This window comes from Sprattus sprattus, assembly GCF_963457725.1.
Source record: "Sprattus sprattus genome assembly, chromosome: 1".
Lineage (NCBI taxonomy): Eukaryota > Metazoa > Chordata > Actinopteri > Clupeiformes > Clupeidae > Sprattus > Sprattus sprattus.
The window spans coordinates 11,026,197-11,046,196 of NC_137920.1; the positions used below are offsets into that span (position 1 = coordinate 11,026,197).

At 45.2% G+C, this 20,000-nt stretch overlaps 3 protein-coding genes across 3 annotated transcripts in view; 2 read left to right on the plus strand and 1 right to left on the minus strand.

Moving 5' to 3' along the window:
* The first annotated feature begins 105 nt into the window (after window positions 1–105).
* Window positions 106–2,033, plus strand: LOC308377585 (transcription factor JunB-like). Its single transcript, XM_080854301.1, has one exon. The coding sequence runs from the start codon at window positions 455–457 to the stop codon at window positions 1,484–1,486; it is 1,032 nt and encodes a 343-aa protein (XP_080710427.1). The 5' UTR covers window positions 106–454; the 3' UTR covers window positions 1,487–2,033.
* Window positions 2,034–6,988: 4,955 nt separating this feature from the next.
* Window positions 6,989–14,236, minus strand: prdx2 (peroxiredoxin 2). Its single transcript, XM_080836693.1, has 6 exons — window positions 14,119–14,236; window positions 12,553–12,670; window positions 11,874–12,027; window positions 10,391–10,513; window positions 9,072–9,202; window positions 6,989–7,793 (listed from the first exon to the last, which is right to left on the minus strand). Exons 2-6 carry the CDS (start codon window positions 12,653–12,655, stop codon window positions 7,711–7,713), a joined length of 594 nt encoding a protein of 197 aa, XP_080692819.1. The 5' UTR covers window positions 12,656–12,670; window positions 14,119–14,236; the 3' UTR covers window positions 6,989–7,710.
* Window positions 14,237–14,491: 255 nt separating this feature from the next.
* Window positions 14,492–20,000, plus strand: part of rnaseh2a (ribonuclease H2, subunit A) — a 7,830-nt gene continuing 2,321 nt past the window's right edge. The window contains exons 1-6 of the mRNA XM_080859433.1: window positions 14,492–14,516; window positions 14,965–15,141; window positions 15,508–15,579; window positions 15,925–16,051; window positions 16,677–16,764; window positions 17,158–17,295. Coding sequence (XP_080715559.1) covers window positions 15,015–15,141; window positions 15,508–15,579; window positions 15,925–16,051; window positions 16,677–16,764; window positions 17,158–17,295 — 552 coding nt within the window. The 5' untranslated portion in view covers window positions 14,492–14,516; window positions 14,965–15,014. The remainder of the gene's footprint in view (window positions 14,517–14,964; window positions 15,142–15,507; window positions 15,580–15,924; window positions 16,052–16,676; window positions 16,765–17,157; window positions 17,296–20,000) is intronic.

Here is a 20,000-nt window from a genome sequence, read left to right on the forward strand (position 1 = left end):
AGAACGCTCGACCAATCACGGACCTTTTTATTTTTATGAGATATGCGTATATAACTGTGCGAGCGGCAAAGGCTGTGATTAAGTTGTATTCTCGCCCTCGGAGTAACAAGCCCCTGTGTTAAATCGCGGAAACTGCGATCACTTCACAGTCAGACAACGGATCTTCAGTTTGACGCGACAGTCAAAGAAAACGTGTCAGCAGCACAAATCTACTTGGTACAGTAGCGTTATACTACTTTGGAACCTTCCTCCTTTTTCTTCTTTGATAAGAGTCTGGGCTTCAAGTGTTAAAACATTACGGAACATTACGGGGCTTTTTTGGTGACTTGACAAGAGTTTTTAAAGTTGATTTTAAACCTGGAAAAGTCCGGCTGAGTGTTTTTACTCCAGTCGGTGTTCTGTGACTTTGCTGTCTTCTCGTAGTCTACTTTGTGAACATTGCAAACCGTAGCCTATGTCCACCAAAATGGAGCAGCCGTTTTATGATGACTCCTTTCTCTCTGCTTACGGTCACTCAGAAGCTGCTGCACTGCACGACTTCAAGTTCCTCAAGCAGAACATGAACGTGACCTTCGCCGAGCCATACCGGAGCTACAAGACACACCTGCGCGCGCCCACCGACTCGGACTTCTTCGCCTCGGCCAACCCGGACCCGACATCGCTCAAACTCGCCTCACCTGAGCTCGAGAGGCTGATCAACGGCAACGGTGTTATCACCACCACGCCCACGCCGGGCCAGTATTTGTCGGGGTACCACCACAGCGTCGGCCGGGGCACCACCGAGGACCAAGAGGGCTTCGTGGACGGCTTCGTCAAAGCTCTGGACGAGATGCACAAGATGAACCAGATGGCGCCTCCGAACGTGTCCATCGGTACCGGCGGCGGGGTCTCCGCCTGCTCCGTAGCGCCCTCGGTGTTCGCGGCGTCGCTGACCCCCGACAACCCCATCTACACCACGCTCAACTCCTGCGCGCCCAACACTAACCTAACGCCGGCCACGCACGCCAGCTACCCCACCACCACCATCAGCTACCTGCCGCACCACCCGCACTACCAGCACCCGCAGCAGACCTCCGCGCATCACCATTTCCACCCGCACCACCACGCACTCACCGGCGCCACCGGGCTGCACCCGCATCGGCAGCTCGTTTCGCTCAAGGAGGAGCCGCAGACGGTGCCGGACCTTCAGAGCAGCGACGGCGGCTCCCCTCCGATGTCCCCCATCGACATGGAGGACCAGGAGCGCATCAAGGCCGAGCGCAAGAAGCTCCGCAACCGACTGGCGGCCACCAAGTGCCGCAAGAGGAAGCTGGAGCGCATCTCGCGTCTGGAGGACAAGGTGAAGGTGCTCAAGACGGACAATGCTGGCCTCTCGAGCGCGGCCACGGTGCTGCGGGAGCAGGTCGCTCAGCTGAAGCGCAAGGTGATGACACACGTCAACAGCGGATGTCAACTGGCACTGACGCCGAAAATGAAGTCATACTGAAGCGTGTAAAACAGACTTGAGGGGGGTGTGGGGAGTGGATGCGGGGCTAGGAGCTAACACTGGACGTCTCTTGTTTGAGGCATGTTTAAAAAGACTTTATTTACAAGTGTCAAGGCAAAGAGCTTGACGGCACTGAGTTTACGCACAGGAACATTCCACGTTTTAGGTTGTCTGTAGGCCTACATGTTGTAAACGTTTCTATTTTGTGTACATTTTTATTTGAAGAATTAAATTACTCTGTATCAGATTAAAGGTACCTTTGAAAAACGTTAAGCAGGGAGATAGCTTGCGCGAAAAGGCAAGCGAACAGTTAACACTTGGAGCGCTTGCGTTCAGCTTTGATAATGTTTTTGTTTCCATTTTATTTGGTTGGCCAATTTTTTTTACATTCAGTCCTTATTTGAATTGTATGTGTTATGTATTACTTGGACCATTTCTTTTGTGAATGTCGAATAAGTTATTGTATGTGTTGTCAGGTTGATCCCGACTAAACTTTTTGAACAAAGTACTGTTTTTTTTATTTGTATTTAAGTAAACGAACTGGAAATTTAAACTTTTCTCTCTGTGTGATTTGTATTGAAAAAGTTTGATTCAAGTGCACAGTGTTTATGAACGACTTCCGGAAGTATTCTCCCACTTGAGGCACTAAATAGTTAAAAGTCCAAGCTAACCAGCAACAGAAACCACTGAAAAAAACTTCTCTGACGTTGCAGACGAGCCCACGTTGGGTCGTATTTCCTGCTGACGCAAGGTCCATATATGGGCAGTTTTGGTGATCTGCGTCATAGGGTAGGTTTGCCGGGAACCCCCGCCTACATTACCAGTTAGAGGGCCTCGCAGAATGTTTTTCTCCGTGCGCGCAAATCTTTCTCTCCTGTCTGACGTTCGTATGAATGGGGCCGCGGGGAGATTCCCCGAGCCTCTCCGTTCCCAAAACAATACCAGTGAACTCGCGCTCATGTAAAAAATACACCCGCGCTGGCATTTTCCAGGTAGCGCTGAAAGTTCCAAAATAGATAGTGACAGAGGAGACAAAAACAACGTTGTACCTAGTTCCCATGAAGAGAGATGTGTTCCACTAGCGTAAATGTACACAACCAAAAGGCCAACGTTTTCTTTTAGCCTGCCAAAATCTGTGTCATCTTTGACATAATGTGTAGCGGTTGTCATGAATAGAAAATAATAGCGAGATTGGTGGCGGACACAATGGCGTACGTGAGCGCACATACAGTGACGGAGGCGTATGTGACCAAGCTTATTTCAACTGTAAGCATATTGTTTCAAAAGAAGGGATGTATTCAGACATGACAGTACCCTTTATTCATAAACACAGACTGCATTTTAACTACTCATTGTCCGTCCAAATGGTTGACTTTAAGAAGGCACTTGCCAGATCACCTGGAAGCTTATAGACGGATGGTCGTATAGAGAATAGAGTTTATTAGTGGACAGTGGTAAAACGTCATTAAAGAGGGAATTCACTTTTACAATACTCTTCACAGCTCACTTCATAAACATACAACATGATCCAGCAGTGGCTCATATGCACAATGCCCAAAGTTAAGCCAAGCAAAGTTAACCCAGCCCTCTCATGTCTCAAAACAACTCAAATTAGGTGCAGTAAATGAAACACATTATCCCAATACCAAATGGGCTATAAGCTCATTGTATTCAGAACACCAGTGCATTGCCTCCCACAAGCAAGAAACACAATGCTAGGTATACATTAATAATAAGCACGAGGATAGGCACACCTAAAGAATAATGAATAAACACAAGGGTAGGCACACCAAATGAATAAACACCATGATAGGCATACCTTAAGAATAATGAATAAACACAATGATAGGCATATACACCTTAAGAATAAACACAAGGATAGGCCTACTTAAAGAAAAACCATAAACCACGTATGACGTGGCTGGACCCCCTGACCCCATCCTGTCCCTGGCAGAGGGCTCATTTCACATCAGAAAGGACTCTGTGTCTGCCTTTAACTTTCTCTCTCTCTCTTTCCTTCTCTCTCTCTCTCTCTCTCCTTCTCTCTCTCTCTCTCTCTAACTGAGTAGCCCTGATCTTCTGTTCCTGGGTCACCTGCCTTTTGACTGTTCCCATTGACCTCCCCTCCAGCACCAACATTCCCTCTCTCCTTCTCTCTCTCCTTTTCTCTCTCCTTCTCTCTCTCCTTTTCTCTAACTCTCTCCCTCACTCTCACACACGCACATAAATGAGTGCCACCCGTGTATGTAGAGCTGGTAGAATGCAGGCTTGTGCCCTCATGTCAGACCTGTGATCTGTGTTCTGTGTTCTGAGACCTGTGTTCTATGATCTGTGTTCTGTGTTCTCTGTTCTGTGTTCTCTGTTCTGAGACCTGAGACCTGTGTTCTCTGATCTGTGTTCTGTGTTCTCTGTTCTGAGACCTGAGACCTGTGTTCTCTGATCTGTGTTCTGTGTTCTGAGATCTGTGTTCTATGATCTGTGTTCTGTGTTCTCTGATCTGTGTTCTGAGACCTGTGTTCTCTGATCTGTGTTCTGTGTTCTGAGACCTGTGTTCTGTGTTCTGAGACCTGTGTTCTGTGTTCTGTGTTCTGAGACCTGTGTTCTATGATCTGTGATCTGGTTCAGGGAATGTGTTTGCAAGTAGAGAAGATGGCAGCAATGACTCCTCAATTATGGAGCGTAACTGAATAGAGTGTGAAACACACACACTCACACTCTCTCTCTCTCTCTCTCACACACACTCTCTCCCTCTCTGACAGACACTCTCTCTCAATCTTTCTCACACACACACACTAATCTTTTGCATTCCTCCTCCTCTGTTAAGTACAGCATAATACACCAGTAAACATGTCTCGTCATTCTGACATCGCAAACATAACTCTGCTTACACATAATGACTGCTAATCATAACTCCGTGTAATAATGACTGGTGCTACCTGGTATTGCTACAGCGAGCGTGCTGCCCACAAATACATTTTTATACATATAGTGTAATATACACTGTTATTTTAAACAGGTCTTTTATGTCACAGAAAGGGTTGTGTAATATCTCATAAAGTCAAGGTCCATAGGGCAGACAGACTAGGTTATGCCGAGGTGTGTTTGCTTTTGAGGGCGTGTATGTGTGTGTGTGTGTGTGTGTGTGTGTGTGTGTGTGTGTGTCAGCAAGTCTGTAATATTCAAAGTTGTGGCTTCAGATTAAACCACTAACCCATACCTATCTCAATTGTGTTTGTTTCACAGGGAGACCTGAAACCTCAGGTATGCAACCCACAGGTCTACACACACACATATTCACACGCACACACACACACACACACACACACACACTCAAAAACACACAGGCACAGACAAACACTCCCCTATGCAGTGTTGTTGTATCGTAAAAGGTCTACAGTGTGTGTGTTCTGACTAAAATTAGACAATGGAAAAAAACAAAGGGAATATGAAACAAGACAGGAGTATCGCTACTGTTCACTCAACCAGTTTAAGGTCACACAGCAAGAGTTTAAACGGATACACGTGTGTTAAACCAGCTCAACAGGTCTGTACGCTCAGCTGCTGACTGACTGGATCATTTCTTCACACCAGCATGCAATTTCCATGCCGGCGCTCCATCTAGTGGGCAAACCTAGGAACTACATGCTGACAAACAGATGGGCGGGCAGTGGAGGGAGCAGGAGGTCACACAGGGGCCTAAATCCCTTTAAAGAATCTGCTAACACACCCTCCAGCCCTCAGTAACTACAGTCCTCTCACACACACACACACCTCACAGCCCTCAGTAACTACAGCCCTCTCACACACATTATAACCCCAACATTAGTCTTCAACACGTGTTAATTTAGTACCCTATATTATATTCCTTCACATGTGTTAATTTAGTACCCTATATTAAATTCCTTCACATGTGTTAATTAAGTACCCCTATATTATATTCCTTCACATGTGTTAATTTAGTACCCTATATTAAATTCCTTCACATGTGTTAATTAAGTACCCCTATATTATATTCTTTCACATGTGTTAATTAAGTACCCCTATATTATATTCTTTCACAGGTGTTCATTTAGTACCCCTATATTATAATGAAAATGTAGTACCCCTATATTATAATCTTCCACATGAAAATGTAGTACCCCTATATTATAATCTTTCACATGAAAATGTAAAGAATCTGCTCACACACCTTCCAGCCCTCAGGAACTACAGTCCTCTCACACACACACACACCTCACAGCCCTCAGTAACTACAGTCCTCTCACACACACACACCTCACAGCCCTCAGGAACTACAGTCCTCTCACACACACACCTCACAGCCCTCAGTAACTACAGCCCTCTCACACACATTATAACCCCAACATTAGTCTTCAACACATGTTAATTTAGTACCCTATATTATATTCCTTCACATGTGTTAATTAAGTACCCCTATATTATATTCTTTCACATGTGTTAATTAAGTACCCCTATATTATATTCTTTCACAGGTGTTCATTTAGTACCCCTATATTATAATGAAAATGTAGTACCCCTATATTATAATCTTTCACATGAAAATGTAGTACCCCTATATTATCTTTCACATGAAAATGTAGGACCCCATATTATATTATTTCACATGCTAATTTAGTACGCCTATATTATATTCCTTCACAACAGTAATTTAGTTTCACGTGCTAATTTAGTAGTAAGGGCGATCAAAAGCACAACACTCTGTTAGGGCCTACTAACCCACGACAGCCCGTTAGGGCGACCTAATACCACAACACCCCGTTACACCATCCTGTTAGGGTGTTCTAACCCACGACAGCCCGTTAGGGCGATCTAAAACCACAACACCCCGTTACACCATCCTGTTAGGGTGTTCTAACCCACGACACCCCGTTAGGGCGATCAAAACCACAACACCCTGTTACACCACCCCGTTAGGGCGATCAAAACCACAACACCCCGTTACACCATCCTGTTAGGGTGTTCTAACCCACGACAGCCCGTTAGGGCGATCTAATACCACAACACCCCGTTACACCATCCTGTTAGGGTGTTCTAACCCACGACACCCCGTTAGGGCGATCAAAACCACAACACCCCGTTACGGCGTTCTAAACCACAACACCCGTTACACCATCCCGTTAGGGCGTTCTAAACCACACCATCCCGTTAGGGCGTTCTAAACCACAACATCCCGTTACACCACCCTGTTAGGGATTTCTAAAACCACAACATCCCTTTAGGGCGTTCTAAACCACAACAGCCAGGGTGGCAAATACCCAGATGTGCGTAAGGTCCCATATGACACACGGAGACGGATCTCTCACTCATACACACACACACACACACACACACACACACACACACAGACAGACAGACTGACTGACTGACAGACAGGCAGGCAGGCAGGCAGGCAGACAGACAGACGCACAGGTGCACAGAGAGAAAGACAGACAGACACATCGCTCACCAAAACAGTTGATAACAGAATGAGCATCAGCCATGTTGAAGTTAACACCATTGGGTTTATTCGTAGAACACACTGCAAACACGCCGTCCGTGTTGGGTCAGACTTCAGAACGCTTGCGAGGTACAAAACACTTTTGACTTGTTTTAATATTCAGCTACTCAGTCAGACAGCGAGAAAGACACACACACACACAGACACACACATGATGTCGTTCAGTGCACTGGACTACTGCGGGCAGCTCAAGGCTGCTCCCACGCTTTTCAAGGAACACCAGAGAAAAGAAAACAGAACTACAAAGAGAAAAAGAGAGAGAGAGAGAGAGGGAGAGGGAGAGGGAGAGGGAGAGGGAGAGGGAGAGGGAGAGGGAGAGGGAGAGGGAGAGGGAGAGAGAGTCACAGCATAGAGCCAGGGGAGAGTGAAACACAAAGCAGACTATTGAGCCACTAAAGGCCATTCAGCGATGGACGATTTAGCTGCTAAATTGCCTGTTTGAACACTCCTCCACCTCACTTATGCTGTGGGGTTACAACAAGTGCTTTAAGAACCTGGGAAGCATTGTGTGTGTGTGTGTGTGTGTGTGAGTGAGAGAGTGTGTGTGTGGTAGTGAGTCATGAAATGAATGTGTGAGTGTGTTACCGATCTGTAGTTGCCGCATGTTTTAGTATTTAATAAGGAGAGTGTGTGTGTGTGTGTGTGTGTGTGTGTGTGTGTGTGTGACAGTGCTTCAGGGGTTCTGGTCGGGGACTGCAGGGGCGGTTCACTGCTTGGAGAAGAACTCCTTGCTCTTCTGGACGTCTGGGATGATGGTGTCATTGCCAGGCTTCCAACCAGCTGGGCACACTAGAAGAGAAGAGGAGAAGAGGTTAGAACAGATCACACACACACACACACACACACTAGAAGAGGAGTAAGGGTTAGAACAGATCTCTCTCTCACACACACACACACACACACACACACACACTAGAAGAGGAGAGAAGAGGAGTAAGGGTTAGAACAGAGCTCTCTCTCTCACACACACACACACACACACAAACACTAGAAGAGGAGAAGCGGAGTAGGGTTTAGAACAGATCACACACACACACACACACACACGTGTGTATCTACATCTTCATATGAAAGTCCTCTCTGAGTGAAACTCCTCTCTATGGCAGAGGTGGTGTAGACACACACACTCTGAAATCCACCTCTGCATTTAACCCATCCAGGGAAGTGACACACACACACACACACACAGTGAAGTGAGGTTACCGATAACCCAGAGCAGTGAGCTGCCTTTGGGAGCAGTGATCGGGGTTAGGTGCCTTGCTCAAGGGCACTTCAGCCGTGGATGTGGGCATGGGAGAGCAGTGCTCTACCACTTCCCCCGGCAACATTTTTCCTACTGGGATCGAACCGGCCACCCTATGGTTTCCGGCCTGAAACCCTAACCAGTAGGCCACGGCTGCCCCTATATATATATATATATGAATCTAGGGCTGACGTCTTCAGCTGTCGTCACAAAAGGAGACTCGGGGGGGGGGGGGGGATATTACACACAACAAGCTCTGCTGACACACACCGGGAATCCGCCCAAACCTGGGCCCCCCACACACACACACACACTAGAAGAGGAGTAAGGGTTAAAACAGATCTCTCTCTCTCTCTCTCGAACAGACACACAAACTTAGCACAGTCAATGGACCGATCAAGGGTATGGGCAGATGGACACAGATACACACACTGGACGATTAAGAGCATAGGTAGATATACGCGCACGCACACACACACACACACACACAGGACCGATTAGGAGCATCGGTAGATGGACACACACACACACACACACACACACACACACACACACACACACACACACACACACACACAACCGATTAAGAGCATAGGTAGAAGCACACACACAACCCATTAAGAGCATAGGTAGATGCGCACACACACACACACACACACACACACACACACACACCGATTAAGAGCATAGGTAGAAGCACACACACACACACACACACACACACACACAACCGATTAAGAGCATAGGTAGAAGCGCACACACACACACACACACACAAACACACACACGATTAAGAGCATAGGTAGATGCACACACACACACACCTTCTCCGTGTTTGTCGGTGTGCTGGAAGGCCTGTACCAGGCGGAGGGTCTCGTCCACAGAGCGCCCGACGGGGAGGTCATTGATGGTGATCTGCCTCAGGATGCCCTTATCATCGATCACAAACAGCCCTCTGAGAGAGAGAGAGAGAGGGAGAGAGAGAGAGAGAGAAAGAAAGAGAGAGAGAGAGAGACCATTAGAAAAGGTTCATTTGATAGATTCAATCTGGTCATCCCAGGCTTTCAAACTCTCACAGGCGGCGAGGCAAAATTGCCATACATACTTGGGGAAGACAGGGATTTGGCCAATCTAGCTGCTGGATATGTGGCAGCCTGCCATAGCCTGAGGGACAGCCAGTAAGGCCACAGAATGCCAAACTAACTGTATCTTTGTTGTTATATTTTGGAATATTCTTTTGTTGATTTGTTAACTATTTTTAAGTAAGTAAGTAAGTAAGTAAGTAAGTAAGACTTTATTTATATAGCACATTTCGTACAAGATTTGCAATTCAAAGTGCTTTACATAAAATCAATAAAAGCAAGCAGCAGGAGCAGTACATGGAGTAAAAGATAAATACAAAATGATCAACATCGTATCAGAACCTGGTGTTCTGATAGGCTTATTAACATCATGATAAAATAAATAAAAAACCCTTAAAACAGTTTAAAAGAGAAATAGTAAAAATAGTGCAAGTTACAGAGAAATAAATAGTGCCAGATAAAATTAATGAAATGCTTTGGTAAAAAATAAATAAACTAGATTGGCCGAATCCCTGTCTTCAATTTTGCCTGGCCTGTGAGAGGTAATTTTGTTTTTGTCCTTCTGTATGTGCATGTAATATGTATGTGTTGAATCAGCTTTGGCAATAGTGTTAAAAAACATTCATGCTAATAAAGCTGCTTTGAATTGAATTGAGAGTGTGAGGGAGAGAGAGAGAGGAAGAGAGGTAGAGAGAGGAAGAGAGAGAGAGAAGGGGGGAGAAAGAGAGAGTTAGAGAGAGAGAGGGAGGGAGAGAGAAAGAGAGAGAAAGAGAGAGCGGGAGAGAGACAGAGGTAGAGAGGTAGTGAGACAGAGAGAGATAGAGAGGGAGAGAGATAGCGAGAGATAGAGAGGGAGAGATTAAAATCATCTTCAACAGTAATGGCGTTGTCAATGATATGATGACAACACAGACCCTGACATCAACACACTGACCCCCTGACAACACAGACCCTGACATCCACACACAGAGCCTGGGGGTCCTGACCTGTAGGCGATGCCTGTGTGTGTGTGTGTGTGTGTGTGTGTGTGTGTGTGTGTGTGGGGGGGGGGGGGTCCTGACCTGTATGCGATGCCCTCGCCCTCCTTGAGGACGCCGTAGTCCTGGCAGATGGCGTGGTTGAGGTCGGCCACCAGGGGGATGTTCATCTGGCCGAGGCCTCCCTGCTTACGGGCCGTGTTGATCCTGTCAGAGCAGGGAGGGAGAGGAAAGAAAACAAAAACAAATCTGTTAACAATTTAAACGTTTCAACTCAGTAGTTGAAGTAACGGCTGAACCAATAATTCTTTCAGAGAGGTATCGAAAGGAAGGAAAAATAATAATTAAAAAAAAGATACATAAACAAAAACTCAAAATTCCAATCTGCCTTAATCTACATATAACAAATTAAACGTTTCAACTCAGTTGTTGAAGTAACTGCTGAACCAATAATCCTTTCAGAGAGGGATAGAAAGTAAAGAAAATAATAAATAAATAGATACAAATCTAATTTTCGACCCTGTAGTTGAAGCAACTGCTTGAACCAATAACACACCGCCATGTTAAAATTCACATGAAGCAAAGGTAGTGATGTCACAAAGGGACACGGAGGAGGAAGAGAAGCCCCATCCTAGTCTCCAAGGATACCGTGAAACAGGAGTGAGAACACAGGAACACTTATTACAAACACCCGAGAAGATGATAGAATACTCCCCAGCTGGGCATCCGTCTAGCGCAGCTGGAGTTGGAGCTCTTGGGACGCGAGTGACCGTTGCCCTGGCGATATCTGTGATGGGCTGATGGGCGCTACGCGGCTAACCGCTGCTTTATCTCTTCACACCAGGTCAGCAACACCACGACTGATAACCTCGTGCCAAAGTCTAAACTTCTCAACGGCCGTGGGTGCGGAGTGAGAGTGTGAGCCCGGGTCTGAGTGAGTGAGTGAGTGTGCGTGCGTGGAGTGAGTGTGTGAATGAGTGTGTGTGCAGTGAGTGAGTGCGTGCGTGTGTGTGAGTTTGTGAGTGAGCGTACATGTGTGTGTGTGTGTGTGTGAGAAAGAGCGTATGTGCACGCCTATACTGTCCTCACAAGTCTGCAGACTCTTTTGTTACCATGAGGCTCGACTGTCCAAGACATTTCCTCATCATTAAGTAGTAGGCCTGTCCGTAGTCAATCTCTGTGTGTGTGTGTGTGTGTGTGTGTGTGTGTGTGTACACTCAAGTGTCTGGATGGATGACTCGTCAGTTTACCTTTGGATTCAGCTGTGTAATAGGTCAGTGTGTAAACTTGGCTTATTTAGACCTGGGGTATTCACTTGCGTTAATGGAACTGATTGCAAAAATCGCACGCACACCAGTAAGCAGGTTGCTAGCAGTGGACCTAGTTGAGAGAATGTAAACCAACCACACACACACACACACACACACACACACACACACACACACACACACACACACACACACACACACACACACACACACACACACACACACACACACACACACACACACACACACACACACAAACACACAGACACACACACACACAAACACACACAGACACTGACCATGCCAGGTGGCTGAAGTGGGAGTCGGTGGAGCAGGCGACGAGCTCACAGCCGATCTTGCGGAACTCGCCGGCACGCTCGCTGAAGCCGATGATCTCCGTGGGACACACAAAGGTGAAGTCCAGGGGGTAGAAGAACAGCACCACATACTTCCCTGCAGGCAGGACACAGAGGAAGACATGAGGAGCTGTGTGTGTAAGTGTGTGTGTGTGTGTGTGTGCATGAGTGAGTGTGTGTGGATGTGTGTGTGTCTGTGTGTGTATATGGATGTGTGTGTGTGTGTATGGATGTGTGTGTGTATGGATGTGTGTGTGTGAGAGTGTGTTTTAACCACATATGCACATGTCCTGTATTCTATGATCCAGTCTTTTTTTTTTTTTTTTTTTTTTTACAAGTCAGACACACACACACACACAATCACAGACAGACGGACACATAGACACACATGCATACACAGACAGACAGTCAGAGACATAGAGACACACAGACACCCCCACACACGGTCGGTCATGGGGTCAGACTACCCTTAAGAGTTCACTGACAGGGGTCTGGTGCAGAGATTACGTCAGTCGCCCATACCCACCTCTGTAGTCGGACAAGACACACACACACACACACACACACACCTCTGTAGTCGGACGACACACACACACACACACACACACACACACACACACACCTCTGTAGTCGGACAGCTGGACGTCCTTGAACTGGCCGTCCACCACAGCGGTGGCCTTGAACTGAGGGGCGGGCTGCCCGATCTTAGCGTTTCCAGACGACATGATGGACAGACTTTACTGCATAGAGAAACGTACGTTACATAAGAATACTGATCTAAGCGTTTCCAGAGGATGTGATGGACAGACTTTACTGCCGAGAGAAACGTACATTACACAAGAATCCTGAGAGCAGAAAGTATTTCACTACAGGGTGGGATTTCAGCCCAGCTCACTTCACAAGACAACCACCTGTTCTTGCATATTTGCCGGTGAAATGTTAGACGCCAGTGCGATAAACACCCAAAATGGGGTAATTGTCTTCAAATGTACAAGGGGGGAAATAAAAAGAGGATGAAAAAAAAAATTCCCCAGGCAACCTTGAGATTGGATGCTGAATAGCAAACATCGCTTCTTCTAGAAAGTTCCCTCTGTCGCCCTCACCCCCCTTTCGCGGTCACATGAACGTCAGTGGGTCGATAAGCTTAGGGGGAGGAACAATAGGCTTTTGAAGGATTGAGCCAATTTCTATTCACATAAATCCTTAGCGACCCCCTCCTCGTTTGTATCATACAAGTTAACACCATATCTTTTTGGTTTAAACCTTCCTCAAAGTGTTGTAATGGGTTCGGTTTGATGTGCATCGCTGTAGAAATGTCTAACGGAAATTTTGAAGGGGCATGCTCTAACGGGTTTCTTTGAGATTTTCAGTTCAGTACCACTTTAATCGGAAGCTGTGCAGGTCTCGTTTAAGCCTAGCACAGTAATTGACAAAGAAAAAAACATTTTGTTCTAAAACGATACTCTGTCGTCTCAACTCAAGTTCACGGTACTAATGGCAGAAGGGACTTTGCTCTTTAGACAAACAGAGGACTGGGTCGTTGAATGAGGCTTCAAGAATCCACGCTCACAAAAATACAAATTCGTTTTAGGCCCTCCGTACACAAGTCGTGGTAGCACAGGCCAGTCTAGCATTGTAGTTCATGTTCCATCCATCATTGCAGATTGTAGCTTTTATGTCTTTAATATATCTTCTAACATAACATGTCTGAATTAGTGTTTATCATTCCGAGGAAGCTCCTCACACGGCGAATGACAGGGCTAACGTTAACTCACCAGCTATGCCTAATGTCTACGATAACTAGTAGGATAAGCTAGCTAGCCGTCTGTACCAGAGTTGAAACAATGTGCGGCCGACTTGGCTAGCTTATAAGACTGCAGACTGTAAAACCTTTGAATAACGAAGTCACCGTATACAAGCACTTAATGCAGAACATAACCTTAACCAACTCTAAATGACATAATATAGGCGATAAAAGCGTATATATGCACTAGGTGGCTAGCTAGCTACCGTGAACTTGGCCGTTGCATAGGATAGCATGACCTGAACATGCGTGGTCTTTTGTGTGTGAGCGAAATCCTGATTGGCGTTAAAGCATGCACAAACAGCGCCCTTTGCATTTCAAATTAATTCTGTGCCCAGCAAGTAAATAGTATATAGTGCACACATAACAACTTTTCGGACTTACGGTCTTTTTTTCCGCTGCAAAGACAAAAGGCAAGCTGAGAAGACGTAGGTTGGTACCAGACTCCTTTGAAGCACACCCGGCGAAGGAGGTTGATTGTGTCTGTCAGTTTCACCGCCGGTACAAGCCGAGGGGGCGTCACAAGGCGGAGCAAGAGTTTTATAAGCGATGAGCTTCGTCAAATTAAATTAAAAAGACATTTGTGTCAGGAAATATTCATATACATTTTCTTTAAAATGTGAAATGTTCTTTCTCGTTTTAAGAATTATTTTTATGTATCCATTTGGCTCAGAAAGGTTAGTAAATAATGACAACTACATTTCCCATATGGCAATGGGTCGGGTCAAATGTCATGTTGACGTCGTACTCGCGCCAAATATAGTTGAAAAACGCTGGGCAGGGTGAGTTTCCTGTGGTTTATTCCGTTTTAAAAGTGCTTTATTGGAACACATTTTAGCACAAATTACTGTCGGATTCCAACAAACGAAACACATTATTTGACTGCTTACGTCAAAGAGACCAGCCAACCTATTGTACTTGTTCACTTGTTCAAGTGCATGCCTGATCTGACACGGCGAGTTTGGCCATTGTGCTAGTTAACATTAGCTAGCCATCTAGCTTAGTTAACAGTAGTTGATACATTAGTAATAACATTGTTGTTTAAATGTTGTCATTTTGTCTGTATTGTGAGCACAGGTTTGCAACCAGATACCCTTCCTCACATAAATCTGTTTGAATACTATTTGGTTGTTATGCCTTTCCCCACCACCGTTACACATTTGCGTGTGAGTTATCTGTTCTCTGGATTCAAACTAATCTTAACATTGCATGTTGCTGTGTGTGGTACAGCACTGTGAGCGGATAGGCAGCGCCGTCGTCTTCACACCGCGCCAGTCACCATGGACCTCGGTCAGTTTGAAGCGGACAACACCGTCAGCTGCCGCCTCTCCTCCGCCATTCCCGACATATGCAAGACCGATGACTGCTGCCTGGGCATCGATGAAGCCGGCCGAGGACCAGTGTTAGGTCGGTGGTCCACCGCTGTTGCACACACCCACCCTTCTTGTCCATGCTAACTCGATGCATTGTAATTAAGCGACAAGCACCCGACCCGGGGCTAGTAGCGGAAGCAACACGCTTCCTTACACAAATTAGCCAGTGAACAAAACAGTAAGCAGTATTTTTATCATCCAAATTGTAACAAGAATGAAGAAGATCGCCATGGTCAAGTTGGTCTTTTCAAAGAAACATGGCAGTACATTTTGAGTTTGCAGATAGAAACAAAGTGGGCAAACAAGGGTTAGACATCATCCACTGCGGAATTGACGTTTGTTTATTTATGTCTTCATTTATTTTTGTGATTATTTATGTATCCGTGTGTTTCTTTGTCAGGCCCGATGGTTTATGGGATATGTTTCTGTCCGGTATCCAAGAAAGAGGACCTGAAGGCGCTGAAAGTGGCAGGTCTGTCTGTGTGGTCTGCTCCCTGTTTGTTAGTGTTGTTGTTAGTTGTTGTTGTTTTGTTGATGCAGGCGCGCTGGAACCTCTTCCATGCCGGGGGTGCTGTGAGCTCTACTAAAATATGTGACGTCACAACAATATGATATGAGACAAGTATTTAGAGGCTATAGCACTGATTGTGACCACTAACTGACATTTAAAAAACTTAAAAATACACCCGTGCCGCTGTAAGTATTGATTCAGTGGTGGAGACACTGAAGGCCTAGTTGGAAGAGAGAGAGTTGTTTGTCGGTTTGTTTGTTTATTTAGTTATTTGTTTGATATTTAGTTTGTGTATTTGTTTTTCAGACTCTAAGACTCTGACGGAGGAGCAGAGAGAGAGTTTGTTTGTCAACCTGGACGAGGCCAAGAGCTTTGTGGGATGGGCTTTGCAGGTGATCTCCCCCAACACCATCTCCACCAGCATGCTGCAGAGGTACACACAAACACAAACACACACACACTGTCTGTACACAAATACTTGAGCAAACACACCCAAACAGTCATGTTCTCATAGCCAGACACACACACACACACACACACACACACACAAACATACTCTCATACACACACACACACAAGTTACAAGTTACAAGTCTTTTATTGGACAGATGCACAACATGTAACAGGGTCAGACAGGGCACTGAAATTCTTAAGACAAGGCACCGCCTAAGTGTAACATAACATAACATAGTATAACAGAACAAAACATGACGTACACTCTGTACAAGTACTCTGAACATAATTTACACTTAATAAACATATAGTCACCTTAATAACCTTACTAAATATACAATGCAGTATGCTAAACATATAACAACCAACATGTAATACTAACAAATATACACATAACAGCCTATACATATAATACTAAACTGTATATACATATAACATGTAATACACATATAATAGAATATGCTAACCTACATACACACACACACACCATCTCCATTAGTATGCTGCAGAGGTGCACACACACACACACCATTTCCAACTGTATGCTGCAGTGTCTCAATATGTGTATTGTAAATTTCTCTCTCTCTCTCTCTCTCTTCTCTCAGGACGAAGTATAATCTGAATGCTCTGTCTCATGATGCTGCTATTGGGCTGGTGCAGTACGCTCTGGATTCAGGAGTGCAGCTCAAAGAGGTACCCCAGATCTTTTTCTGTGTGTGAGTGTGTGAGTGAATGTGTGTGTGCGTGCGTGCGTGCGTGTGTGTTAGTGTGTGTGTGTGTTAGTGTGTGTGTGCTTGTGTGTGTGTCTGTGTGTGTGTGTGTGTGTGTGTGTGCTTGTGTGTGTTAGTGTGCGTGCGCGTGTGTGTGTGTGTGTGTGTGTGTGTGTTGCCATGTATGCCTTGTATGCCTCTTTTGAGTAATTGTGTCTGGCAGCCTGGTATCATGATGTGTGTGCAGGTGTTTCTGGACACCGTGGGCCCTGCAGGTGTGTGTGTGTGTGTGTGTTAATGTGTGTGTGTGTGTTAATGTGTGTGTGTGTGTGTGTGTGTGTGTGTTAATGTGTGTGTGTGTGTGTGTGCTGTGCAGGTGTTTGTGGACACCGTGGGCCCTGCAGAGAAGTACCAGGATAAGCTGTCCCAGCGCTTCCCTGGCATAGAGGTGACGGTCAGACCCAAAGCTGACTCCCTCTTCCCCATCGTCAGCGCAGCCAGCATCTGTGCCAAGGTGTGTGTGTGTGTGTGTGTGTGTGTGTGTGTGTGTGTGTGTGTGTGTGTGTGTGTGTGTGTGTGTGTACTAGCAAAACGCCTTGGCAAAGCATGGGGTGGGCAAAACAGCCTGGTGCGTCTGTGGAGCGGGGCTGTGTGCGCAACCTGCCTGGGCCGAGTGTGACATTGATGAGCGGTGCGCCTCCTCGCCTTGTGCTGAAAAGTTGAGAATATTTCAACTTTTAAGCGCGCCTAAAAAACGCAAGAAAGACGTGACGTGCAGCGGATAAAAGGCGCACACGAAAGGCAGGGATCGACCGGTCACCCCACGTTATTTGGGATGTGGTGACAGGACTTGGTGAAGATGTGGGGAAAACACAGCACAGGAGATGGTAGCTTTCTTATAACAATATGTATCTATTTATTTACACTGGGGGAACTCTCCCCAAAACATGCATAAATCAAACAAAACAAACATGCATAAATCAAAAATACAGACAGATGTACCCTGCGCAACTGCTTGGCCGATTAGGCCCAAATACCGGCACCTTGTCAAGGCCCAAGCTAGGCCCAAACTATGTACAGAGCACAACACTAAGTACCCTAATTAGCAACACAGAAAATAATAACATAAACTAAACACATTGACTTGGCACAATGAACACGGCACAGAAACTAGGCATGAATACAAGGCACAAAGACAAGGTACAAAAACAGTATCCACACATCTAGATACCAACAACTTCACCTTCTCACAACAGATAAGTGGTTTCTTTGTTCCTTCACCTTTGTCTGCCTCTCATGCCTGTTTCTCCTCAAAAGGCTCTCCCTCATGAACATGAGGCAACTTTCACATAGGGCTTAATTAGCCTACCACTGTCCTGGGGGAAGTATTTGCAACAGGTAGGGGGCCCAACAAACACCCTGCTCATTTTAGCTAATCTATACAGGCACTCTGAGATTCTTTGGAATGAAAAGTGCGTTCAAAATAAAATTAATTATTATTATTTATTATTATATTCCATTTGGCTGATTGAATCTATAATCCTATGAGGCGTGTTCAGTCACGTGACCCATATCCATGACAACAACCTTTGGCGGCCATGTTGGGCTCCATGTACGGCAGTCCATGTTTTGCAGTGTTTTATACCGCTCTTCACACCTTTCTCTGCCTGTCTGTCTCTCAAAAGGCCATGAGGCCATGAACATGAGGCAACCTTCCCATTGGGCTTAATTAGTCCACTGAGCTCTCCTTGGAGCCTACCACTGTCCTGGGGGAAGTATTTTGTAACGGGTAGGGGGCCCAACAAACATCCTGCTAATTTTAGCTAATCTATCTTCCATTTGGCTAATTGAATCTATAATCCTATAATTCTAATTAATAAGTGATTGTTATGTGTCACAAAAAGCAACATCAGCACCTGCTACAGATGGAAGCCTAGAAATGAATAAAAGAAAATCTCTAACTAAACTAAAGTCCTAAACTCTAGATATTGCATACAATTTTTATTGTGCACCAGAAAACAACATAAAACCACACACAGCATTTTTAGTCAAAAGGGATTTATTATCCAAAAGAGTTTTGTAACAAAGGAACTGAATTGCAGTAGGCCTAGGCCTATTTGTGTACAGCAAACAAGCAAGGAAATAAAACCAGAATAGACCCAAAAGATGGCAAAACAAGTGAAGAAACATGCAAACAAGACCACTCAGCTAGGCCTTATTAAAATAGGTGATGCTTCAGAGATGCAAACAAATAGGTTCAAATAATGTTCAAATAAATAGGTTCAAATTAGTCAATATACAGTGGCGCCCACAATTATTGGCCAAAGCCTCTGCTGTCAATCAACATCAAACTAAAGTGCCTACAGTTTGCCAAATGTAAGTCAGACTTTCAATGGGACCGAGTTATATGGTCAGATGAGACCAAAATAAAGCTTTTTGGCAACAAACAAAGGTTGGTATGGCGTAGACCGAAAGATAGCCATACAGAAAAGCACCTCATACCCACTTTGAAGTATGGTGGTGGATCTTTGATGTTGTGGGGCTGTTTTTCTTCCAAAGGCCCTGGACATCTTGTTAGAATACATTGTATCAACGGCCCCCTCCAGTAAGCTTAAAATGGGCCATGGTTGGACCTTCCAGCAGGACAATGATCCGAAGCATACCTCAAAATTAACACAAAAATGGTTCACCGACTGCAGAATAAAGGTTTTGCCATGGCCATCACACTCCCCCGACCTGAACCCCATAGAAAATCTGTGGGATGAGCTAAAGCCGAGTCTACAAGCGTTGACCTCAGAATCTGAAGGACCCGGAGAGATACTGTATGTAGTAATGGTCTCAGATCCTGTGCCATGTGTTCACCAACCTCATCACGCATTATAGGAGAAGACTCAGAGCTGTTATCTTGGCAAAGGGAGGCTGCACAAAACATTTAATTAAGGGGTGCCAATAACTGTGGCACACATGTTTTGGAGAATAATATTTATTTAATGTCAACATTTAAGTTTTTTTTTTTTATTTTACCTCAATGAAAAGGTAAGATTTTTATGAATATTTTGAGTGGAAAACCAAGAGGATAAACAGCAAAGACATTTTTTCATAGCCTGTTTGCTAATATTCACTAGGTGGCAATAATTGTGGGCGGCGCTGTAATGATTCAAATAATTGAAATAATGATTTCAATTTGTGGCTGCCATCTTTTAAAGGTGCATTAAGGAT

What these genes read in the sequence shown, in the direction of transcription:
- LOC308377585 (XM_080854301.1), top strand. Translation starts at nt 455, where the DNA reads ATGTCCACCAAAATGGAGCAGCCGTTTTATGATGACTCCTTTCTCTCT.
- prdx2 (XM_080836693.1), bottom strand. Translation starts at nt 12,655, where the DNA reads ATGTCGTCTGGAAACGCTAAGATCGGGCAGCCCGCCCCTCAGTTCAAG. An exon ending in CACTTCAGCCACCTGGCATG is followed by an intron (nt 10,514 to 11,873) that starts GTCAGTGTCTGT and finishes CTGCTCTGACAG; the next exon opens with GATCAACACGGCCCGTAAGC. An exon ending in GGCGAGGGCATCGCATACAG is followed by an intron (nt 9,203 to 10,390) that starts GTCAGGACCCCC and finishes TCTCTCTCTCAG; the next exon opens with AGGGCTGTTTGTGATCGATG.